This window comes from Mus caroli, unplaced genomic scaffold, assembly GCF_978045245.1.
Source record: "Mus caroli unplaced genomic scaffold, Mus_caroli_1 scaffold_19, whole genome shotgun sequence".
NCBI classification, from domain to species: domain Eukaryota; kingdom Metazoa; phylum Chordata; class Mammalia; order Rodentia; family Muridae; genus Mus; species Mus caroli.
This window is the reverse complement of record NW_028227274.1, coordinates 12,065,563-12,086,448: the sequence shown is the minus strand read 5'-3', so window position 1 is coordinate 12,086,448 and position 20,886 is coordinate 12,065,563. Positions and strand designations below refer to the sequence as shown.

Here is a 20,886-nt window from a genome sequence, read left to right as displayed (position 1 = left end):
CTTGATGATTTATTCAGGAGGGAAAAGAATCTGTAGGTCAAGTGAAAAATTTCACACACACACACACACACACACACACACACACACACATCCTTTCAACCTTAGGTACTTTCATTTCATTCTGTTCTCAGTAGCTCTGGGGGCAACTCCAGTGAGATCCAATATTAAGGCTCAATTAAAATAAGCTCCAATTAGTGGAGCTTTTTTCTCTGAGGCTAGAGAAGTCAGGAAATGGATATTGGGAAATGTAAAAAGTCAGCTACTGAGAGGAGGCTGCAGACATAAATGAACTTATTTGTTGATTTCTACAGTTGCTATGCAGAGGCCTCTGGGAGTAAAAGCTTAACCAGTCTAAGCTATAAACTAAAACCCCTGCAGCTAAACATGAACTGTGTGAAACAAGGGCTCCATTCCAGAACAGAAAACTGCTGGGCCCAGAAAATTAAAAGCCAGAGGCATTTTCCATTTAAAACTAAATCCCAGTACCGCCTCCCAGCCAAAGAATTATAAGCAGTATCAGATTTACAAAACGAACAATTACCCTGGAAAAATGTAGCCTATTGTACAGTCCCAGATGCTAAATCTCAAAAGTTTCTTTTTTCTTTCTTTTAATCCCACACTATATTCCTCCAAGTATATGGTTGCAGTTTACAAAGAGCCATTTCCAGAAAGGCCTAAGCCTTGGAAATAAATTTTAAAAGGAGAGCACATAGCTCACTGACCTCATTTGAAGTACTGCCCTTGCCTCCAGCAGTTCCTGTCCTTCCCCAAGGCTTTTGCAAATGGTATGCAACAGTAAAACAAACCCTGACCTAATTGCCAAGAGTGAGGCTGCCAACCTTCCCTCAAACACAAAGACCAGAACAGTAACTTGAAAGTCCTACCTCTTTGGCTTTCTGTTTTAATCTCAGCTGCTCTGGATCTTCTTTATTGGAGCGACTCTGTCAAAGGAAAAGAAAATTTTAATAGAAATCATCTAAACATGAGCATTGCTATTAAATATTTAATAAATGATGATTTCTCCTGTGATTGAAAACCCTAGCTCCAGGGGCAATGCCTCGATCTGGTCTAGCCCCACTCCAGCCCTCGCGCCCCCCCCCCCCCTTCTCGTCATCTGGCCCGCTGCTGCAGTTCTAGCCTGGAGGAAACACATACTGAAAATGATGCTAACAATGTCAGTCAGGTCTAGTCAAGGCATGACATTGTTCATGCTGGAACATGGCAAAATGAAAACTGGACTGAACAGAAGAAAGGAAAAGAAGTTTGGGCACAAATGAATGAAAACAACCAACACTGGCTCATCTTTAGGTAAAGCCATTTTGGAAAAGCATATGGTATTTTAACTACTATTAAAATCAAGAACTCACCTAGACTTTAACCAAATCTCTCAAAAAAGGGTAATTTCTGAAAGTACAAATAGGAAACACAGTCCAATATTTTTATTAGAGTTTTAGATCTGTTATTGCACTTACTAAAATAATACTGATATTTATACATGCTATAAAACCAACATGGGATAAAAATGATCAGGAGAAATGTGGTATTTATCTTCTTTAGTTACGTAGTGGGTTAGACATTTGAGTAGAAGTCTGCATAACAAGAAACAGGAAATCACACCAAAACATTAGGGAAGAGCAGTCTAACAGAAGATACAGTAAACAGTAAAGCCTTCAAATTACAGCAAGCATGATAACTGACAGGATAAACATGTGTTTGAAGCATATAGAAAATATGATAGAGAAAGGAGGTCCAGTGTTGCCTCAACAATTAGCCATTGGAGGAAGACTAATATTGCAGAGCACAAGATGAGAGTATACTGGAGCAGCCCTTTAGAAGGGGCTCAACTAGGCATACAGAGTATTGACTACACAGATCTACGATTGAAGGCAGAGGCCACATACATAATGACTAGACTACTCTCAAGCAACTGCCATGAATAGAGGCTGATGGAGAGAATGATGATAGCAGCCTAGAACAGCAAAGATGACAATGACAAATAGATTTGCATTCCATTTTGCAAGTCAACCAGATGTGTTGTAGGCTAGATAAAGGGTACAAAATATTTAGACTAGTATTCAATAGTTTATAACATTATGTATTGCATAGTAATTAAGAACCAGTAAACTGTCTTGTAACAATAGCTGAGTTCTTGCTTATAATGCTTCAAGCTCAAGAAGGAATACCTTACTGTCCCATCTCCCTGCCCTTCCCAGCACAGTGGTCAGTACTGGGGCTGAGGCAATAGAGCAGTGGCTATGCTATGGTCTCATATCCTTGTGGTTTGAGATGTCTCATAGGCCAGTGGATGTAATGGCAAGGAGTATGGCCAATAAAATGGACATGAAGTAAACAGTAGTAGGGAGTCAATCAGCCGAGCTGGTGAGCTATTAATCTCACTAATCAAATACATACATTGATGGAGGATATAAGTGAAATATTCCAAGGATAATAATGGAAGCAAACTGACTCCAGAAGAAAAAAGTTCTGCAATTATTAGGAGAGAGGAAGAGACAATGAATGAATGAATGAATGAATGAATGAATGAATGAATGAATGTGTATACACATGAGGATCATTGAACAAGTTAAGTGTACAAGTCAGAGAACAACTTATGGGAGTTGGTTCTCTACTACCAACATGTAGAACCCAGGGATCAAACGTGGGCCATCAGGCTGGCAGCAAGTGCTCTTGATCCCTGAGAAATCTTGCAAGCAAGAGAAAGGTTTTATATAGTAGATAGGTTATGGATATAAAAAGTGAGGTGCAGGATTAAAGTTAGAGGTAACCATATGCTCTCATGATTTTATAACATATAGAGATACAGAACACAGTATAGATATTTGTACATGAGTATACATAGAGATACCATACAAATATTTCCTAGAGCTACCCACTAATATATCCTATATTTAGTGACAATGTTAAGCAATAAACATAGCATGTTCTCTAATACTGTCTTCTGACTAACATCTTCAGTAAAAAAGTAGAATTTCCCATAGAAATGGCTGATTCTAGGATGGAGTCAAGAACAATAAAAGTTGGCTCTAGAATATCTCAATGACAAAAAGTCGGACATGATCAATGAGTAATGAAAACACAAAAAGGAACAATGTGAGAGATTAGAAGTGTCTCCCACCTACAGGATAAAACTACTGAATGAAATATTATTTCTGAAAAGAAAAATGGAACATGAAGAAAAAAGACAAGTAAGATGCCTGATGAAATTTGAACAGGTATCTTTTGCAATGGGCAGCAGTGTTACACTGCCAGCAACCTTTTACACATATACACACTAGAATGTTTAATGTTGTGGGCCAGTGTCTCAGGACTGCTCTCCAGAGATTCTCTGAATTGTCTAGTATAGACAGTTACAGAACTGTAAATATACCAAAAAAATCCCTTTTAACTAATGTCAAGAGGATCATACACACACCGACAAACCAAAGTGTGTGTGTGTGTGTGTGTGTGTGTGTGTGTGTATGCTGCATACAAAGAGTAAGGAAAAGAGTAGAGATGAAATAAATGCAAGAAAATGTGGGGACATGGGCTAGAGAGATGGCTTAGTGGTTAAGAGCACTGACTGCTCTTCCAGGGGTCCTGAGTTCAATTCCCTGAGTTCAGCAACCACATGACAGATCACAACCATCTGTAATGGGATCCAATGCCCTCTTCTTGTGTGTCTGAAGACAGCAACAGTATGCACTCATACACATAAAATAAATAAATTCTTAAAAAAAAAAAAACTATGGGGACATGAGGGACTCCTTAAAAGGGGGCAAAAATGTATAGTTTTCATATTATTAATATAAATTGTTTCACAATAAATCAAAGAAGAGCCAAGTATCATGACTGACTCCTGTAAATTCTAGCATTTCGGAGATGGCAACAGGACAGTGAGTTCAAAGGCAGCCTGAGCTACATACTACATAGACCCTGTCTCATCACAGGACAGACTAAAAACAGAAAAATAGCAGTTGGTGGGCTGTGTGTGATGCTACATGTCTTTAATGTCAGCACTCAAGAGAAAGAGGGATGCCAGTCACTAAGAGTTCAAGGGCAACCTAGTGTAGATAGAAGGTTCCAAGTAAGCCAGAGACTCTGTTTCAAAAATAAAGAAGATATTAGAATGTAGCTGAGAAAAAAAAATTATCTTTCAGGAATATGAAAAATTAAAAGTAAGGTCCTGAATACAAAAACTAAGACTTTGGTGGCCAGCCTTCACAACTTCTTGCAAGCCCCAACTACGTCTATGAAGAAGACTGGAGGTACAAAGCATAAAACTGTAGTGGCAATGAACTTTTATGTGGTACCCAGGTATTACTAGTCCTACAAAAGAGCTTAAAGGAAGAACACAGGTCTATCGTTCCACCTGTCTCCCCTCTTACTCCCCGTCTCCAACTCATTTTACACAAATTTATGTTTGTTCCATAGCTTTCAAAATATGCCTAATTTTACCATAATCTTCCTATCTTTTAGAAGATATTCTTGTTAACTACAACTAGGTACATACCAAGTATTGTCTTGAAAGTCTAAAATTTGTATAATATTCTAACCTGTGAATAGGGGCAGGTGCATAGGAATGATATCAGGTACCAAGAATATGAGGGAGGAGACAAAAGATTGTGACTCATTAAAAAACTGAAACCACCATACCACACCATCTTGGTTGTGAGATACCCTATTAGTAAATTAATTTAGGAAATTCAAGAGAAATCTAAAGGCTTAAATAAAAGCAATATTGTCAATCAATAAAGCCAACTATGATCACATTGTCAGACCACATCCCTAGAAAAATCACACAGTGCATTACCTTGGCTGCCTTTAGTAAAATCTCTCTTTCCTCTAAATCCTTCCTCTGTTTCTCCAATTGATCGAGCTTTTCAAGAAATTTGAGCTGTGATCTGGTATCAGTAGACAAGATGTAATTTTCACTTCCCTAGGGGAAAAAAATCCTTATGATTCCGATTTTGCATTAGGCATTATGATAAACAATACCAAAGAGAGTAATTCCGACACACATAGGAAACTAGATTTTTCAGAAGACAATATTTTTTATTCTGTTAAACAAGCAAACAAAATAAAAGCCAGAAACTTTAATTGACCTTAAAATTTGAGAGATGGTTAAGCATTTATATTTCAGAAAGATTTCCTTAGCAAGCCTCTCCAGAGACAGGGAAAGTAATTAAGTCAAACAGATCCTAACAATAGGAAAAAGAACACAGAATATATCATTACCTATAATTCAATCTCCCTTAGTCACATTATTTCCTATCTTAATAGGCATAAATATGAGTAATTAAATCTTAGATGAAAAGCAAAAAACAATCACATCACTGAAAATGACAGGGGGAAAAAACTAGTTAGATTGGCTTGCTCTTAACAAACTATCCAAATAGAACATAAAATGGGGAACATTAAAAAAGTAAAGGCCTGGTTTGGAGAGCCCCTTAATTTAGACAGACACTTTACTTAAAATGATTTTAATACAATTTATTTATTTATTTATCTATCTATCATTTATCTATTTATAAGCAGATTCTCACTATACAGATTTGGCTGCCCTGGAACTTGAAATCATCCTGCCTTAGGACTCCCAAGTAGTGGGAAAGCATATAATTTACAAATGAGAGCTGTAACAAGAAACTATAATTTCTTATTTTAAGTATTCTATAAAATTACAAAATTCAAACTGTCCCATTTATCCTGGTATGAGTACAAAAACAGTGCTTTCAAGTGCATAACCATGGCAGAGGCAGGCAGATTTCTGAGTTCGAGGCCAGCCTGGTCTACAAAGTGAGCTCCAGGACAGCCAGGGCTACACAGAGAAACCCTGTCTTAGAAAACCAAAAACCAAAACAAAACAAAAACCAAAAAAACAAACAAATGCATAACCGTTTTCTAGTTTGTTCACTCATGGCCATGCAACTCCCTCTAAAATACAAATACAAATACAAGTAATACAAATACACATACACATACAAATACAAATACATGTGGTTTGTCTGGGACTCAGCGGAAAGGCCTTTCCCAATCAACACATACCCGTCTCCTGCCTCAGCAGTCAACACCTGGGGGAGACTCTTACAGCCAAAACAACTAAACACTGAGCTCAATTGTAAGTGCTAGGCTTGGAACCCAGCACGGTACTATTCCATCTCCACTTTATCCTGATGCTTACGGCTGCTTCAATTAACTTAGACTAAGAGATTTCATATGCCCAAGATTCTTCTTAAATTAAATTTTTATTGTTGGTATTTAACTAGATCAAAAGAGTATTGCATGGTTTAAGGAAGAAGGATATATTAGTGCTACTTATTTTACTTCAAGCTAAATACAAGAATTCCCAAATGGTCGTTAAAGTTAAATACACGATAAAATGTGGAATACATTATAGGCCAAGCATATAGGTTAAGCACAATAACAGTGGTTTCTTAAATACTTCATCTTTACCATTTCTGTGTTCAGAAACTCTGGAGACAGTTTATGGACAGAAACTTAATTTAAAGGGGACAATAAACACTAAATTAAAAAGATGCACAAGCATTCTAAATTTTAACCATATCACATTCCCATGCTTTTATCTTTAGTAATTTGGACACAACTGCCCGTGGCATAATTTCACCTTTTTCTTACAGCTACTGCAAATGAATGCCTTTCCCTAACCTACTAAAAGCCCTACCACCTTTGTTAAGTAACAGGTATCCCCAATATCATCACGCCTCTTCCTGTGCTTAACTGAAGTCTTCATGTAGCACAAGTATGAAAGCCACTAGATACCCAGGCTCAAGTTGCATTAGCACCATCAAGTGAGTCCCATCTAAATGAACCATCACAATACTAAAGAGTGAAACTTCTCTGTGGCCACAGCACACATAGACTGCACATCAATGGAAAAACACCAAGTAGAGCTGGGCAGTGGTGGCACTCTGGAGGCAGAGGCAGGCAAATCTCTGAGTTTGAGGCCAGCCTGGGCTACAGAGCAAGTTCAGGACAGCTAGGGTTACACAGAGAAACCTTGTCTTAAAAGACGAAACAATACAAAATATAAAAAAAAAAAAAAAAACAAATAAAGAGATAAACGAACAAAATAAAACAAAAACCCACCAAGCAGGATCAAAAGTACTAAACTATAGGTTACTGCCTATTTTTTATTAAAATTCAGTTTATGGTCTATGATTAATTACACTATTATGCATAACCAAAGAAAAAGATTTCAAAAGTAACTAATAATGTCTATAGTAGAAAAAAAGGTGGGAATTTTACTTTTAATAATGGTGGCTCATTTTTAAATAAATTGTGGAGTAGGTTTTCTTTATTGTATGGATAAAAATAAATCCTGAGAGATGGACCAGGCCAAATATTTTTAATATATATAAATACAATTAAAGCCTATAAAATACTTGTAATTTTGAAGTAAACTTGAATTTTTAATTAAGTAGTTATCATTTCTGCTTAAAGAAGGATATCTGTCTTTATATATATATTCAGACAATAATTCTAGCTATGCTAAGGAATGAATGTAGGGAAATGTGCAGGGTAAATCAATAGTAATAGTAATTGTATAATACAGTGGTTCTCAACCTGTGGGTTAAAGTCCCGTGTGGGGGTGGGGGGGGTGGAACAACATTTCATGGGGGCCACATATCAGATATTCAACATATCTATTTGCATTATGATTCATAACAGTAGTAAAATTACAGTTATGAAGTAACAATGAAATAATTTTACAGTTAAGGGTCATGCTATTTTACGATAGAAAGTTAAGAAGGATCCTTAAGTGATTAAGGTTTTCCAGGTTGGATAAACACTACTCATTTTCTTAGGGCTACCAAATATTAGTAACACATGCTATTGATATAATACAAAAGCTACCACCCGAAGTCTACAACAGAGCTTTGATTGGCACACTGAAATGAAATCTTTTGGAAGTACTTCCTTGGGGTTAGCACATAAAAGCTGTGGTTCAGAGCAAGCTGTTGACAGCCAAACTTGCAGTGTATGAGAGTCAGTCATGAAGGGATCTTGAAGTTATAAGGGCTGTTTAGTGGTTAGGGGGATTCCTGAGTGTGCAAATGTGTGGATCCCTGATTCTTGTACCTTCTCTTGGGCTCTTTCCTTTTTTTTTTTTTTTTTTTTTTTTTTTTTGAGACAGGGTTTCTCTGTATAGCCCTGGCTGTCTTTTTCTTCTGTTTGTCTGTCTTGTCCAGCTCTGATGTGATGGCTTATATTTTATCTTATATTTTATTATCATCTCTTAGAAACCTTATTTTTTCCTGATGAGAGATAGAAGGGGAATGGATCTATATGGAGAGGAGGAGGAGGGAAGGGAGGGAAACTGTAATCTAGATATATTATGTGAGAAAAGAACCTACTTTCAATAAAAGAAAAACTTAGATTGTTTTATGTTGTCATACTAAAGTTAAAAAGGCATGTCAGGGTCAACAGCAAAGGACAGATTACTCTAGGTATTCTGGAGACTGAGGCAAGAGATCTTTTGAATCCAGGAGTCCAAGACCTACTTGGGTCACATAGGAAGTTAAGTGATTAACTGGAGTCAAGGAGGAAGAATGGGATGATGTGTATTAATAAAAGGGTTAAGACTGCATTATTCAATGGTCCATGTGTTGCCTGCTTGGTCACAAGTTAATGTGCTAATGGAAGGAGCTAGAACAGACCCTAGGAAATATTAGGACACTAGCCTCCCCTCTTCTTCCTTTTAATTCCTGGCTGCCTTGAGCTCAACAGCTTTGCTTCACCAGAAATGCTAGTGCCGTGAATCCTTGCCATGAGATCAACAGCAATGAGTCTAACCCTCCATGGACTACACCCTCTTAACCTGTAAGCCAAAAATAAACCTTTCCTTATTTTAGGCTGATTAGCTTAAGCGTTTCTTTTAGTAACAGAAATACGATAAAAGTTATATAAGCCGAACAACAAAGGCCTCAAATATAAAGCAAACCTGGTTACAACTTTTTGTTTGGTATCAAAGATTGAACCCTGAGCCACACGTATACATCTTCTATTACTGAACAATACCCTGTGTTTCTGTATCAGATTGAATGTAGACTGTCTACAAAGAACAGATGGCAACATTGAAAACCAGCTAGATAATAACCATGTATCAATATTACACCCAAGATCAAAATATAAATATATATATTTTATTCCAACGCATGTGGAACTTTCTCTAGGAAAGACTATGCATTATGTTACAAAAGCAGCATTAATTAATTTAAATAATTTCAATCATATGAAGGTTCTTCTCTTATCACAAAGAAGTGAAAATTGAAGGGGGAAAAAAAGACAGCGCTGAAAAAAAAACCCTGAAATTTCACAAAAAATGTGGAAATTCAACCACTGAGTCAAAGGGAAAACAAAACAAAACAAAACACAGACAATAGAGAAAATAAAAGACAACACCTCAAATGCATGAAATACAATAATCTCTTATGGGCAGAGATCCATCGTGGTAACTGTCTAACCAGAAGAGAAAAATCTCAAACAAACACTTTTATTTCACCTCCTATGTAATTTTTAAAAAAGGAGCAATGTAAACCTAAATCTAGTACAACAAAGGAAACAATAAAGAGCAGAACAGAGATAAATCAAATTCAGAACACACAAGCAAAGTCAATGGAACCGAAATGTTCTGGTTCTTCGTAATGAGTAAGAAAATAGGGGAAGCATTAGCTAGAGTAATAAGGAGAAAAGGGAAGACACAGAATCAAAACACTCAAAGGGCGTCCTTTACTAGTAGCAACTGAACTGACAGAAACGATGCATAACCTACCAAAATGAGCAGATTCCTAGACTCCCATCAAGTGAATACTGATACTTTGTTTCCCCAGCTTTTTCTGGTGTTTATTCTGTATTTTTAAGTCAGTCTGACAAATTGTCAGGAAGAATTTTCAAGTAAGAACTTTAACCACCATGGGTCATCTGAAGTTCTACATGAAGCAGAAGTAAGATGATCTCTCCTGCAGGCTTACTAGGGAAGCAGTCACAGATACTCTGATTTTCCTTTAATCTGTGTAGCTATGAAGATTTGGCAGTCAATGAGCCCTTTTGCAAACTTAAAACCTCATGAAGCTACCTATTTACCAATATGTTGGAAATCTAGCCCTCTGTGCTTCTTAATAAAGAAAGTATTATTATTCCTTTTCATTCCACTATCTTTTCTTATAATCCATAATCATTCAGGGTATCTGTCCACCTCTGAAACTTCAGTTCAAAATTGATCTTACCCTAAAGACCAAGAAGCAATAAAAACTACAATTCAAATATGTAGGCGCTTTCATCTTGGCAAGTTACTTGTTACACCACTAGACAGGCTCTTCTTGCATTTAGTTTTCCTAACAACAACTAAGAAGAGTGATGCCTGACACGGTCCAGGGTCAGCACTCATCATCATCACCGTGTAACTAAAACTGACATGGCTGCTAGCAGAGTCCAGACCAGCAAGAGAACACAACCAATATGCCATCCTAACACAGCCTTCTGCCTAATCAAGCCTTGAGGAGAGCCTCGGGCAAAACAGGTGCATACTCCAAATTACAACAACAAACTTACTTTGGACACTACTTCAAACCCATTTTAATTTGATTTACTATGTAAGCACATCTAAGTAAAACAATTAAGGAAACTGCTTTCCTACTAACAAGAAATACGTCTCAACCATTCTAAAAATGCATCCAGATATGGACCTTGTCTATGAAACTACCGTTAATACTGCTCAGGAGATGAAGGTCTGTATTTCCTGAATGGTTTCTTTACCTTGTAAATAGTCATTCGATGCTGAGCAATTGTAGTTAGTTTCTCTAGAAGGCCTCGTAATCTCTCCTGTGTTGCATGGGAGATCAAGTTCACAGCATCCGAGTTAAGTTCTGTAATGTCATGCTTTTTACCTGTAGAAGCAGAGAAAATCCATTACATGTTTTAGTAGTGGCTTATAATTGAAATAATTAGCACAGCAGGTATTCAGTTCCCCCTGGAAGTCATACCCATTATGAATAAAGGTTTGGAGATTATGATTTTCCTGGTAAAGTCACAACTTCAAAGATCTTAGGCATTACATTAATAAAACCTAGCCTGGAGCCTCAGAAAATATAGACATTGTTTCCCTTAGCCTCTACAATCATTCTCCTTGCAAGGTCATTTATAGGACAAAGTTAATAGGAACACAAATCAAGTTTAGTGTTCAGGGAGGAAAATGGTAACTGCAGAAATTAGTGCTATATTCTGTTAATTTTATTAATTAAAAAAAATGGAAAGTCACATTTTACCCTGTTTGACACTGTTAATAATTCATAGACATTTATTTCAGTGAACTGAAATTATAAATCTGTTAATTCCGTGTCTATAAAACATACCTATATACTTCTTGTCTGTTGCCAATTATATTTTGCACTACTTATGTTTTCATAAATTTACCTGTTAAATTACAAGCTGAAATATGCTCAAAACCTCATCATTTCATTATCAAATTTAATAACTTCTTTATTTTATGAACAAATTGCTTTTTCCTGGTCGTAATAAGAAAGAAAGTTTTAGGGAAAAATTAAATGTCAAACACAAGAGCAGTAGCTCTCTTACAAGCAATCATATCAGTGTTTAAACTCTTTCTTAGGAGCAATATACCTGGCTGCCTCAGTAGATATGCAAATCTAAACCCACAGGCAGTAAGTAATCTAAGGTAGCTGTATTTTTAAAGTCCCTGTGTATATGTGTCTGTGTTTGCCTAGGTGTGTGTTGTACATGCAGGAATGTATATTCACAAGTGTGTAACGTACTAAGGATCTAGTTCTCATATTTGCAGAGAAGTGTTTTATCCACTGAGCCACTCTGTGGTTGTTTTAACAAACACACACACACACACACACACACACCTATGTATATCTTCATGTAATTTAAAAGTAGTGTTTGATTTTTGTATGCTAATTTATATAATACAAACTCATATTCTCAAAGACTGAACTACAGTAAAAGCATAATTTAAATTACAACTCAAATACACTTTGACATTACCACACAGTAAATTTAAATTTTAATTTGAAATGTAGTTCATAGTAAACTAAATAGGAAGAAAATTTAAAATTATCCAACTTCTTTTAAACTAAGCCTTGAATCATTAATCATTTCCAAATTCAGACTAAAATAAAGGGAAAAGAAAAACCTACTACAAAGACACAGGTCATTAAAATGTTCAGCATAAACAATTAGCTGGGTCTTATAAACAAGGAACAGTAAAATTTCAAAACAATCAATGGTTAAAATTATACCCCCAACTGGGTTGAAGAGATGACTTAGTAGGAGTCATTCACTGCTTTTCCAGAGGACCTCAATTCGATTCCTAGCACCAGTGTCGGTGGCTCATAACATGTAACTCTAGCTCAGGGGATCAATGCTTCTGGCCTCCATGTGCACCAGAACTCACATGCAAGCACAGACACACATATATACAAATCTAAAAAATATACATAAATTACAACTAGACATAGGGCAAGGCAGCCCAGTTACTTCATGATTCATCTTTTAAAAAATAAGCACTTAAAATTAGCGCTTGGGGTAAGAGTTTTTAAAATAATAACTATATTTAAAAGAACCAAATAAAAAACCAGAAGTAATTTTTCTATTTAAAATCTATACTGTTATAGAAGGCTCTGGGTTTGATTCTCAGAACAACAAATTTAAAAATAATAATAACTGGTTTCTTTTTTAAAACCTGTGATATTTAAGTACTGGTAATGAACAAGTGTTAATAATTCCTGATGGTATGCAATGGCCAATGTTCAAAAATATCTTCACTAATTTAGAAACAAATCTGAGATCACAAGTGAAAACTATAGATTAATCCCCACTTTTAGTATGTTTTAAATAAAGCCAACATAATTAAGGAGGTCTAGTTAGTGCTTGCCTGCTTCCTACTGACTTTAGTGTATGTATGCTTGCAATTTAACTTAGGAAACTAGAGGAAAAATGAAGACTACTGACATTTAATCTAACCTTCACACAAGAAAACATATTAAAAAATTCTTTCAGAAAATGTATAATTTCTATTGTTTTAAAAAAATGTTTTATTGATTCTTTGTGAGTTTCATATCATGTACTCCTCTCCCCGTCCCTTCTTATCCACACTCTGCTCTTGCAACAACCCCATTCCTGAAAGGGAAAATTAAAAATAAACATCTCAGGTGCAGGGCCTGTTTTCTCTCCTAATTACCAAAGGTGGGTATGGGGAGAGGGCATCTCTCCCTAGCCCACATCGCCTCTTAGCAGCCGAGTGTGAGGCTAGCTCTCCAGTGCTCATGCTCTTGGGGATTTTATAATCAGGGCCAGGTCAGCCGTGCTACCTAGGTGAGCTGTAGAATGTGTCCTACAGATTGCTGGCTATATCTGGTGATAAACAGGGCCAGCTTTCCCACTTTCAAGAAGAAGGTCAAAGTAGATCACATAAAGAGAGCTGTCCAAGGATCACCAAGAAGGTCCTGAACAAAAATCCTGAAGAACATCCAGATCTGACTTCTCTATTCCAGAACAGTGTCAAAAATTACGAGTCACTGAAGCCTTCACAGCTATGATATTTTGTTATGGAAGCCAGGGTCCAATAAGAAACAGTCCTGCACATTTGTTTATATGATTTTCATGTTTGCTTTTGGTCAGCAGCTGTGTCACAAAGTGGCCCTATCACCTAGACATATATGGGAAAATGTTATTGACTATCTTAATCTGTCTTCAAACCTTAAGAAAATGATCATACAGGGATCAATATCTGGCTCAGTAGTTAGGAACACTGACAGAGGATGCAGACTGAGTTCCAAACACTCACACTGTGAAGTTCACAGTCACCTGTAATCCAACTCTAAGGGAACTCTACACATCTGGACACTGCAGGCACTTCACAGTGATATTTAAACCCATACACAGGACACATATACATAGCATTAAAAGTAATAGTTAATATTTTTTAAAACTGAAAACAATAATTTAATAAAGATTTTAATCAAACTAGAATAAAATGTGGAAGGGGAAAGAATTGAACCACTGGTCTGGATTACATGCACTACAGACGAGATGATGGTGGTTTTTCTCAATAGAGGCTCCTCTTCCCATGTAACTCCACCTTGTGTCAAGCTGACAACAAACTCATGAGGAGAAACTACTATTAACTGCTCACTAAAAAGAGATAAGATAGCCTTAAAGTGTTCAACATATCATACATAAAATATTCATTGTCAGCTGGGCAGTGGTGGTGCACACCTTTAATCCCAGCACTTGGAAGGCAGAGGCAGACAGATTTCTGAGTTCGAGGCCAGCCTGGTCTACAGGACAGCCAGGGCTACACAGAGAAACCATGGCTTGAAAACAAAACAAAACAAAACAACAAAAAACAAAAACAAAAACAAAACAAAACAGAAACAAAAAACAAAAACGAAATACATTGTTGATTATGAAGTAGATCAAATATGGTACAATTCATACAAAATCTCCAATCTTGTCTATTGTTACATTTAACATGAGGTCTTATAGTCTTTCACAAGTTGAAATCTGTTTCCAAATAATGAGTACATTATCTTCCATTTTCTTTTTCTTTCTTTTTTTAAGGCTTCAAATGTAATTTAATAAGGTGAAGCTTCATTACTGCTCCATTTCTCAGAAAACTTTTCAAATAGAAAGTTATCATCAGTAACAAATCACAGTACACCAATAAAAACACACAGGGTAGCTATTTAAGATAGGCAAGACTAAGAGCTGCTGTCAGATCTTCACCACACAGCAACCCTGTTCCCAAGATTGTACTAGACCTATCAAGAAGAGCTGTGAACAGCAACATCAGAGACACAAAAGTATAGTCCTACCCAAGAAAAAGATGGAGGTAAGGTAACACAAGATTCTTTTAAGATATACTAAAATGAAAACCTCTAAAAGAAAATGTCTTCCTTAGGACACGAAGGGGTCCTATATGAGATAGAACAGAACTGTATGTATGCTGTAACCTCCATGGACATTTGTCTGAATTCTCACCTGGGAGTGGAAGAATGGGGCTAGGTCATTGAGGATGTTTATGTTTTGTGGTATATATGGCAGTGTCTCTGGGGTTGATGGGAATAAAGATGAGAAAGTAATTAAAACGTATTGGGGAGGGGGGGATGATCAAGATTAATGGAGCTCTGAGTCCATGTTCCCATGGTTCTCCAGGCCCTCAACAATCAATATACTTCAGGAATGCACCATACAGACTTGATAAAGCACTATACCACATACTTTGTTAAATACCACCCCTCCCTTGCCCCTTTGCCTTCAAGCATACTTCCTAGAGTAGCACAAGCAGGGAAGACCTATCTATTGGGGAGAACCCCTAACACTTTTCCAGGGTAGAATTCTGGCTAATCCAAAAAGGGCCCTTCTTTTAAGGGCTGCAAGAAACTAGACAATGCAACTTTATCTAATATCGAAGGTGTTTATCTGGAGCAAATTCAGCTCCTGGAGCTGGATGGTTGAACGCAGGAGTTCTACCAAGTGCTCCAATTCCTTCCATTGTAGCAGCTTGGCTGAAATGTTCAGTTGTTGGTGGGGTCAATCCAATGGTTCCATTTGGCATCATAGTGGCAGGTCCTGGAGGAGCTGGAGTACCAGGTGGCACAGGAGCAGGGGGCATGGCACCTCTATTGCTTATGCCCATAGCACCTCCCATAGCCATTTGGTCCATCCGTATCTCTCATTCAGGGTAGGTTCCCTTGAATCCTTCCTGCTGTAGATGCAGCATCATTTCCTCTTTTTGTTATTAGATATTTTCTTCATTTACATTTCAAATACTATACCAAAAGTCCCCTATACCCTCCGCCTGCCCTGCTCCCCTACCCACCCACTCCCACTTCCTGGCCCTGGCATTCCCCTGTACTAGGGGATATGATCTTCGTAAGACGAAGGGCCTCTCCTCCCATTGATGGCCAACTAGGCCATCCTCTGCTACATAGGCATCTAGAGACACAGTTCTGGGGGGTATTGGTTAGTTCATATTGTTGACCCTCCTATAGGATTGCAGACCCCTTTAGCTCCTTGGTTACTTTCTCTAGCTTCTTCATTAGGAACACATTCTATTGTGTTCCATCCAATAGATGACTATGAGCATCCACTTCTGTATTTGCCAGGCACAGGCATAGCCTCTCAAGAGACAGCTATATCAGGGTCCTGTCAGCAAAATCTTGCTGGCATATGCAATAGTGTCTGCATTCAGTGGTTGTATATGGGATGGATCCCCGGGTGGGGCAGTCTCTGGATGGTCCTTTCTTCTATCTCAGCTCTAAACTTTGTCTCTGTAACTCCTTCCATGGGTATTTTGTTTCCCATTCTAACAAGGAGTGACGTATCCACACTTTGGTCTTCCTTCTTGTTGGGTTTCATTTGTTTTGCAAACTGTATCTTGGGTAGTCTAAGCTTCTGGGCTAATATCTGCTTATCAGTCAGGGCATACCATGTGTGTTCTTTTGTGATTGGGTTACCTCACTCAGGATGACATCCTCCAGATGCATCCATTTGTCTAAGAATTTCATAAATTCGCTGTTTTTAATTGCTGAGTAGTACTCCATTGTGTAATTGTACCACATTTTCTGTATTCATTCCTCTGTTGAGGGACATCTGGGTTCTTTCCAGCTTCTGGCTATTATAAATAAGGCTGCTATGAACAAAGTGGAGCATGTGTCCTTATTTCAAGTTGGAACATCTTCTGGGCATCATTTCCTCTTTTCGTCACGGTTCTAACTGCTTGTCTTTCTGAACCTTTTGGTTATGCAGCTCCTCCATTCTCTGAAGCTCTTCTCGACTGCTCATCAAATCCTGACTCATTAGCATAACCTGGTGCTCATGGCGTGCTGGCTCCATTTCCAGCTTCTCACAAGCATCCTTGAAGTTCCAGTCCACTATGTTTCTCCATCTCAATGAGTGCCTTCCAGTGCATAGCATACTCATGCTCAAAGGACCCAGGTTGTGCAAATCTGGGTGGCTGTTCCCTCCTCTTGTGAAATTGCTGGCTTCTTATAGCCAGCTTCTCTGGAAGTCCCTCGTCATCATCTAACTGGTCCATAGGCTCCACAATCACAGGCCAAGGAAATGTGGTTAGCGATAAAAAGCCTTCACTCATCTGTCCGGACCTTTCTGAGCAGCTGGCTTCTCTGAGAACTTAACAACGCCTTACCCCGAGGGCCTTCCTTGGTCATCCACAATGACCTGACCAAACACAAAAGGCTTCTTCCAGCAGTTCACTGGACACGTACTGAGGAAGGTTGCAGACTGTAAGGGATGCACTGTGCCAGGCAAAGAGCACTTGAAGCTGCTTTCCAAGGAGGAGCATATTGTCCAGCTCCACTCTGGCAACTTCCACTAGTGTTCGTGTTTCCAAGCAAATAAAACCAAAGCTTTTATCCTTATGAATGAAAATTTCACCTGCTTTTCCATTATTTCTCCTCCTCAGTGATGTCTGGGGGAAGAGACATCACAAAGAGACAGCTATGTTATGTAAAGGTCTTTTCTCCTGGTTTCCTGAAATTCTTCAGGTTAATAGTCAAGCCTTCATTCTGGCCTGCTGGCCATTTGCAGTTATTGGTGGGGGTGGCTGTTGCTACTGCTGATGATGCTGGTGCTGCTGATGGTGATGCTGATGATGCTTCCTTGGAGTATGATTCTGCTTCTCCAAGTTAAAGGCTTTATTGCTCTGCATTTTTGTACCCTTGACTTGGATTTGAACACAGCAAAGTGTCTGCTCAGTGTCTCCCAGTTCTAACCCCTACTGCCTCTGCCCACAGTTCTTTGCTCAGAGTAAGGGCAAAGTTGCACGGCCTCCCACGTCCCAAGAAAAGACCATTCAACGCATCTTCCATTTTCTATCATTCATTCATTGCAGCCACCTAAAAACCACCCTGCACCTAGAGAAAAATCTTAGTATTCTAGCTCAGCTTTCTTCTACAATAAAAGTAAAATTAAATTTTCAGGTTGATACAAGGAGAAAAATTGATTTTTATTAAGTATTCCTATAATTTATGAACACAATATCTAACATAAACTTTTATTTGTACACATACATATCTAAGGACCAACAAGAAGTAAGATTTTAAAAATAAGTACATATTAAATATTTGTGTAAAATGTATCTCTATTACTGTCGTAAAAATGAATTATTAATTTATATTATCTACCCAGAAACAAAAGGTTGTTGTAATGATTTTTTAAATAAAATGCTTTACTCTGTAATATTCAAGAAATTAACAATATTTCTAGAGCCTTATGTAAGCTTTAGAGTCCCAGGCCATCTCTTTAAATAATATTTCTCCTCAACCAACATTCCTACTGGGTGAAGAATCATGCTCCTACACTTACCAATGTCTAAAATTCTCTTCTGTAGCGCTCCAATGACGAGGAATGGCTCTTCTTTACATGACTGAAGAAGTGTGCCAACAAAGTCAGAATGTGCTAAGATGCAGGCATTTTCCTCATCAAGGTTGACCTCTGCCATGAAAGTCACATCATTGATGTCATCTTCACCTCTAAAAAGAGAGAAAGTTATATTTCTGGGTAGGGTGTGTGTGTGTATGTGTCTGTGTGTCTGTGTGCACGCGCCAGGAGAAGCAGGAGTAAAAGGTCATCATTGGCTAGAGCCAGTTCAAGGTCACTCTGATGCACAGAAAAAACAAAACAAACAAAACCAAATCATTCTTATAAATAACATTATTTTATTAAGTTTACCCAATGAAGTGAATTTAAGAACACCCATCTTTCACCTTAAGCTTTTAAAATTAAACTGACACCACTAAGCACAAGAGTACACTTCCTGAAAGAGAAATCAGACCCTGCTGTGTGGCACAGAGCTTATCTTTTCCTGTGTGGTAAGTGAGACTTACCAAGAAGGAATTGAGCCATCCACAAATCCTCTACAATGAAAGGCAAGGAAATGAAAACCGACTATTTGCTTTCATCCAGGATTGTTAAAAGCCCCTCAGATTTCCCATGTGCACTCCACTATTCCTCTTAGTACTGGCAGAAACACTCGGTCACAAAAAGTCCTATCATATAAAGTTCCTTGAGAAACTAGCTATTCTGGTATCTATTTTTAAAATTAATTTTGTTTTTATGATTCTGATTTTTTACATGCTTCCTCTTACCAAATGAATATATTAAAACATACCCTCAAGCAATGGACCTATTGGCAAAATATTAAAAAATTCTCTACATGAACATACATACATACATACATAAAAAAAAACCCATGAAGTAGGTTTAGGATCCTTGCTTTACAGCAGCAAAGTTAATCTCATAGGATCGCTATTTGGCTGTAGTACTAATATGAAGATGGGTACTTAAAAGAAGTGAGGAAATATAGTATAATTCCCTCTGATCATCCTTCCCACCATATGTAGTAACAGTCTAGTTGTTCATGATTCACATACTAATACACAGAAGTTTGATATTTTATATTAAAAAGTATCCCATAAAAAGATAGGCAAATGGCATATCACAAACTCTGTGTCAAACAGATATAAATTATACATCCTCCCATGATGATAGAACATCATGTAAATATAATTAAGTGTGCAGAGAACAAATTATAATTATCAAACACTTAAGAAGTGAAAACCCCTAATGTCCACCTTTAAAAAGCAGCACAGTAAAGGGAAGGGAGGAGAAAATCCCCACGAACACACAGAAATTAGCCCAATGAAAGAAAGGTGCCAGACACAAGCCTAAAGCAAAAAAAAAGAACGATGGCTTTATTATCATGCAGTCCAGAAACAGCTCAACATTTACAGGTGTGTCTATACTAAAGAAAAAATAACAAATATCTACTAATGAAACATTCATAATAAAATAAATTCCATCTATTAAGTGTACAAAGTTCTTATTGGCTCTAAAAATCAACTTCCAACTGATATAAATCAAGTGGTATATCCAGATTTAAATATTTAAAGGCAAAGTATAAAAATGGTAGAAATAATTACCTAAACAAGGACTACACTCTTAAAAAAAATTCTTTTAAAAAGGCCTAAGTAAATATTTCAAAATTGACAGTGTCCCTGGGTACTAGATGAAGAATAAGTAGGAGTGCTGAGTTTCAGTTTCAGTACCATAGAGTAACTACAGAAGATAGTAACTGACTACATGTTGTAAAAACAAAACAAGGTCTTCAATGTTTCCATCAAAGAGATGGCCATTGTTTGCAATAGAATATATCACTCTGATTTGAACATTATACAATGTATGTATGTACGTATCTATTAAAACATAACACAGTATCCAGATTATAGATTGAGTCCTAATTTTCTGAGGAACCACCATACAGATTTTCAAAATGGTTGTTTAAGTTTGCATTCCCGCCATCACCTGAGAAGTGTTCCTTGCTCCACATCTTTGTCAGCATGAGTTGTTACTTATGTTTTTGAACTTAACCACTGATATACCTCATGGTATAGCTATACCATTCCTGGGCATATATTTGAAGGATGTCCCATCTACCACAAGGACACTTGCTTGGTTGTGCTCATAGAAGCTTTATTTTTAATAGCCAGAAACTGGAAACAATCTAGATGTTCCTCAACCAAAGAATGAGCAAAGAAAATGTGGTATATTTACACACAATGGAGTATTACTCAGCTGTTAAAAACCACAGACTCAAAAAGGCTAAAAAAACAAGAAGGGCTCAAGGTGGGTACACATGGACCTCCCTAGGAAAGGGAAATAAAATAGGTTTCACAGGTTTCCACCTGTGAAAGGTGGGGGACAGGTGGGGTCAGCCTGGAGATCATACTCCTTACAGGTAACTTTGATAGATTTAGGAGTGTGTGTAATAAGAGTCCATTATTTTGAGACAGTACGATGTCAGGGCTATGTGGGGAGGACTGG

The 20,886-nt window shown here is 37.5% G+C and overlaps 1 protein-coding gene and 1 pseudogene across 1 annotated transcript in view; both read right to left on the bottom strand.

The window, feature by feature from the left end:
- The window catches only part of Taf4b (TATA-box binding protein associated factor 4b), a 117,735-nt gene that overhangs the window by 55,767 nt on the left and 41,082 nt on the right, over positions 1-20,886 (bottom strand). Inside the window, exons 10-13 of the mRNA XM_021150590.3 lie at positions 18,370-18,536; positions 10,774-10,904; positions 4,811-4,936; positions 885-941 (exon numbers count right to left, since the gene is read on the bottom strand). Of these exons, the coding sequence (XP_021006249.1) occupies positions 885-941; positions 4,811-4,936; positions 10,774-10,904; positions 18,370-18,536 (481 nt within the window). The remainder of the gene's footprint in view (positions 1-884; positions 942-4,810; positions 4,937-10,773; positions 10,905-18,369; positions 18,537-20,886) is intronic.
- Positions 15,443-17,749, bottom strand: LOC110284727 (non-POU domain-containing octamer-binding protein-like; annotated as a pseudogene).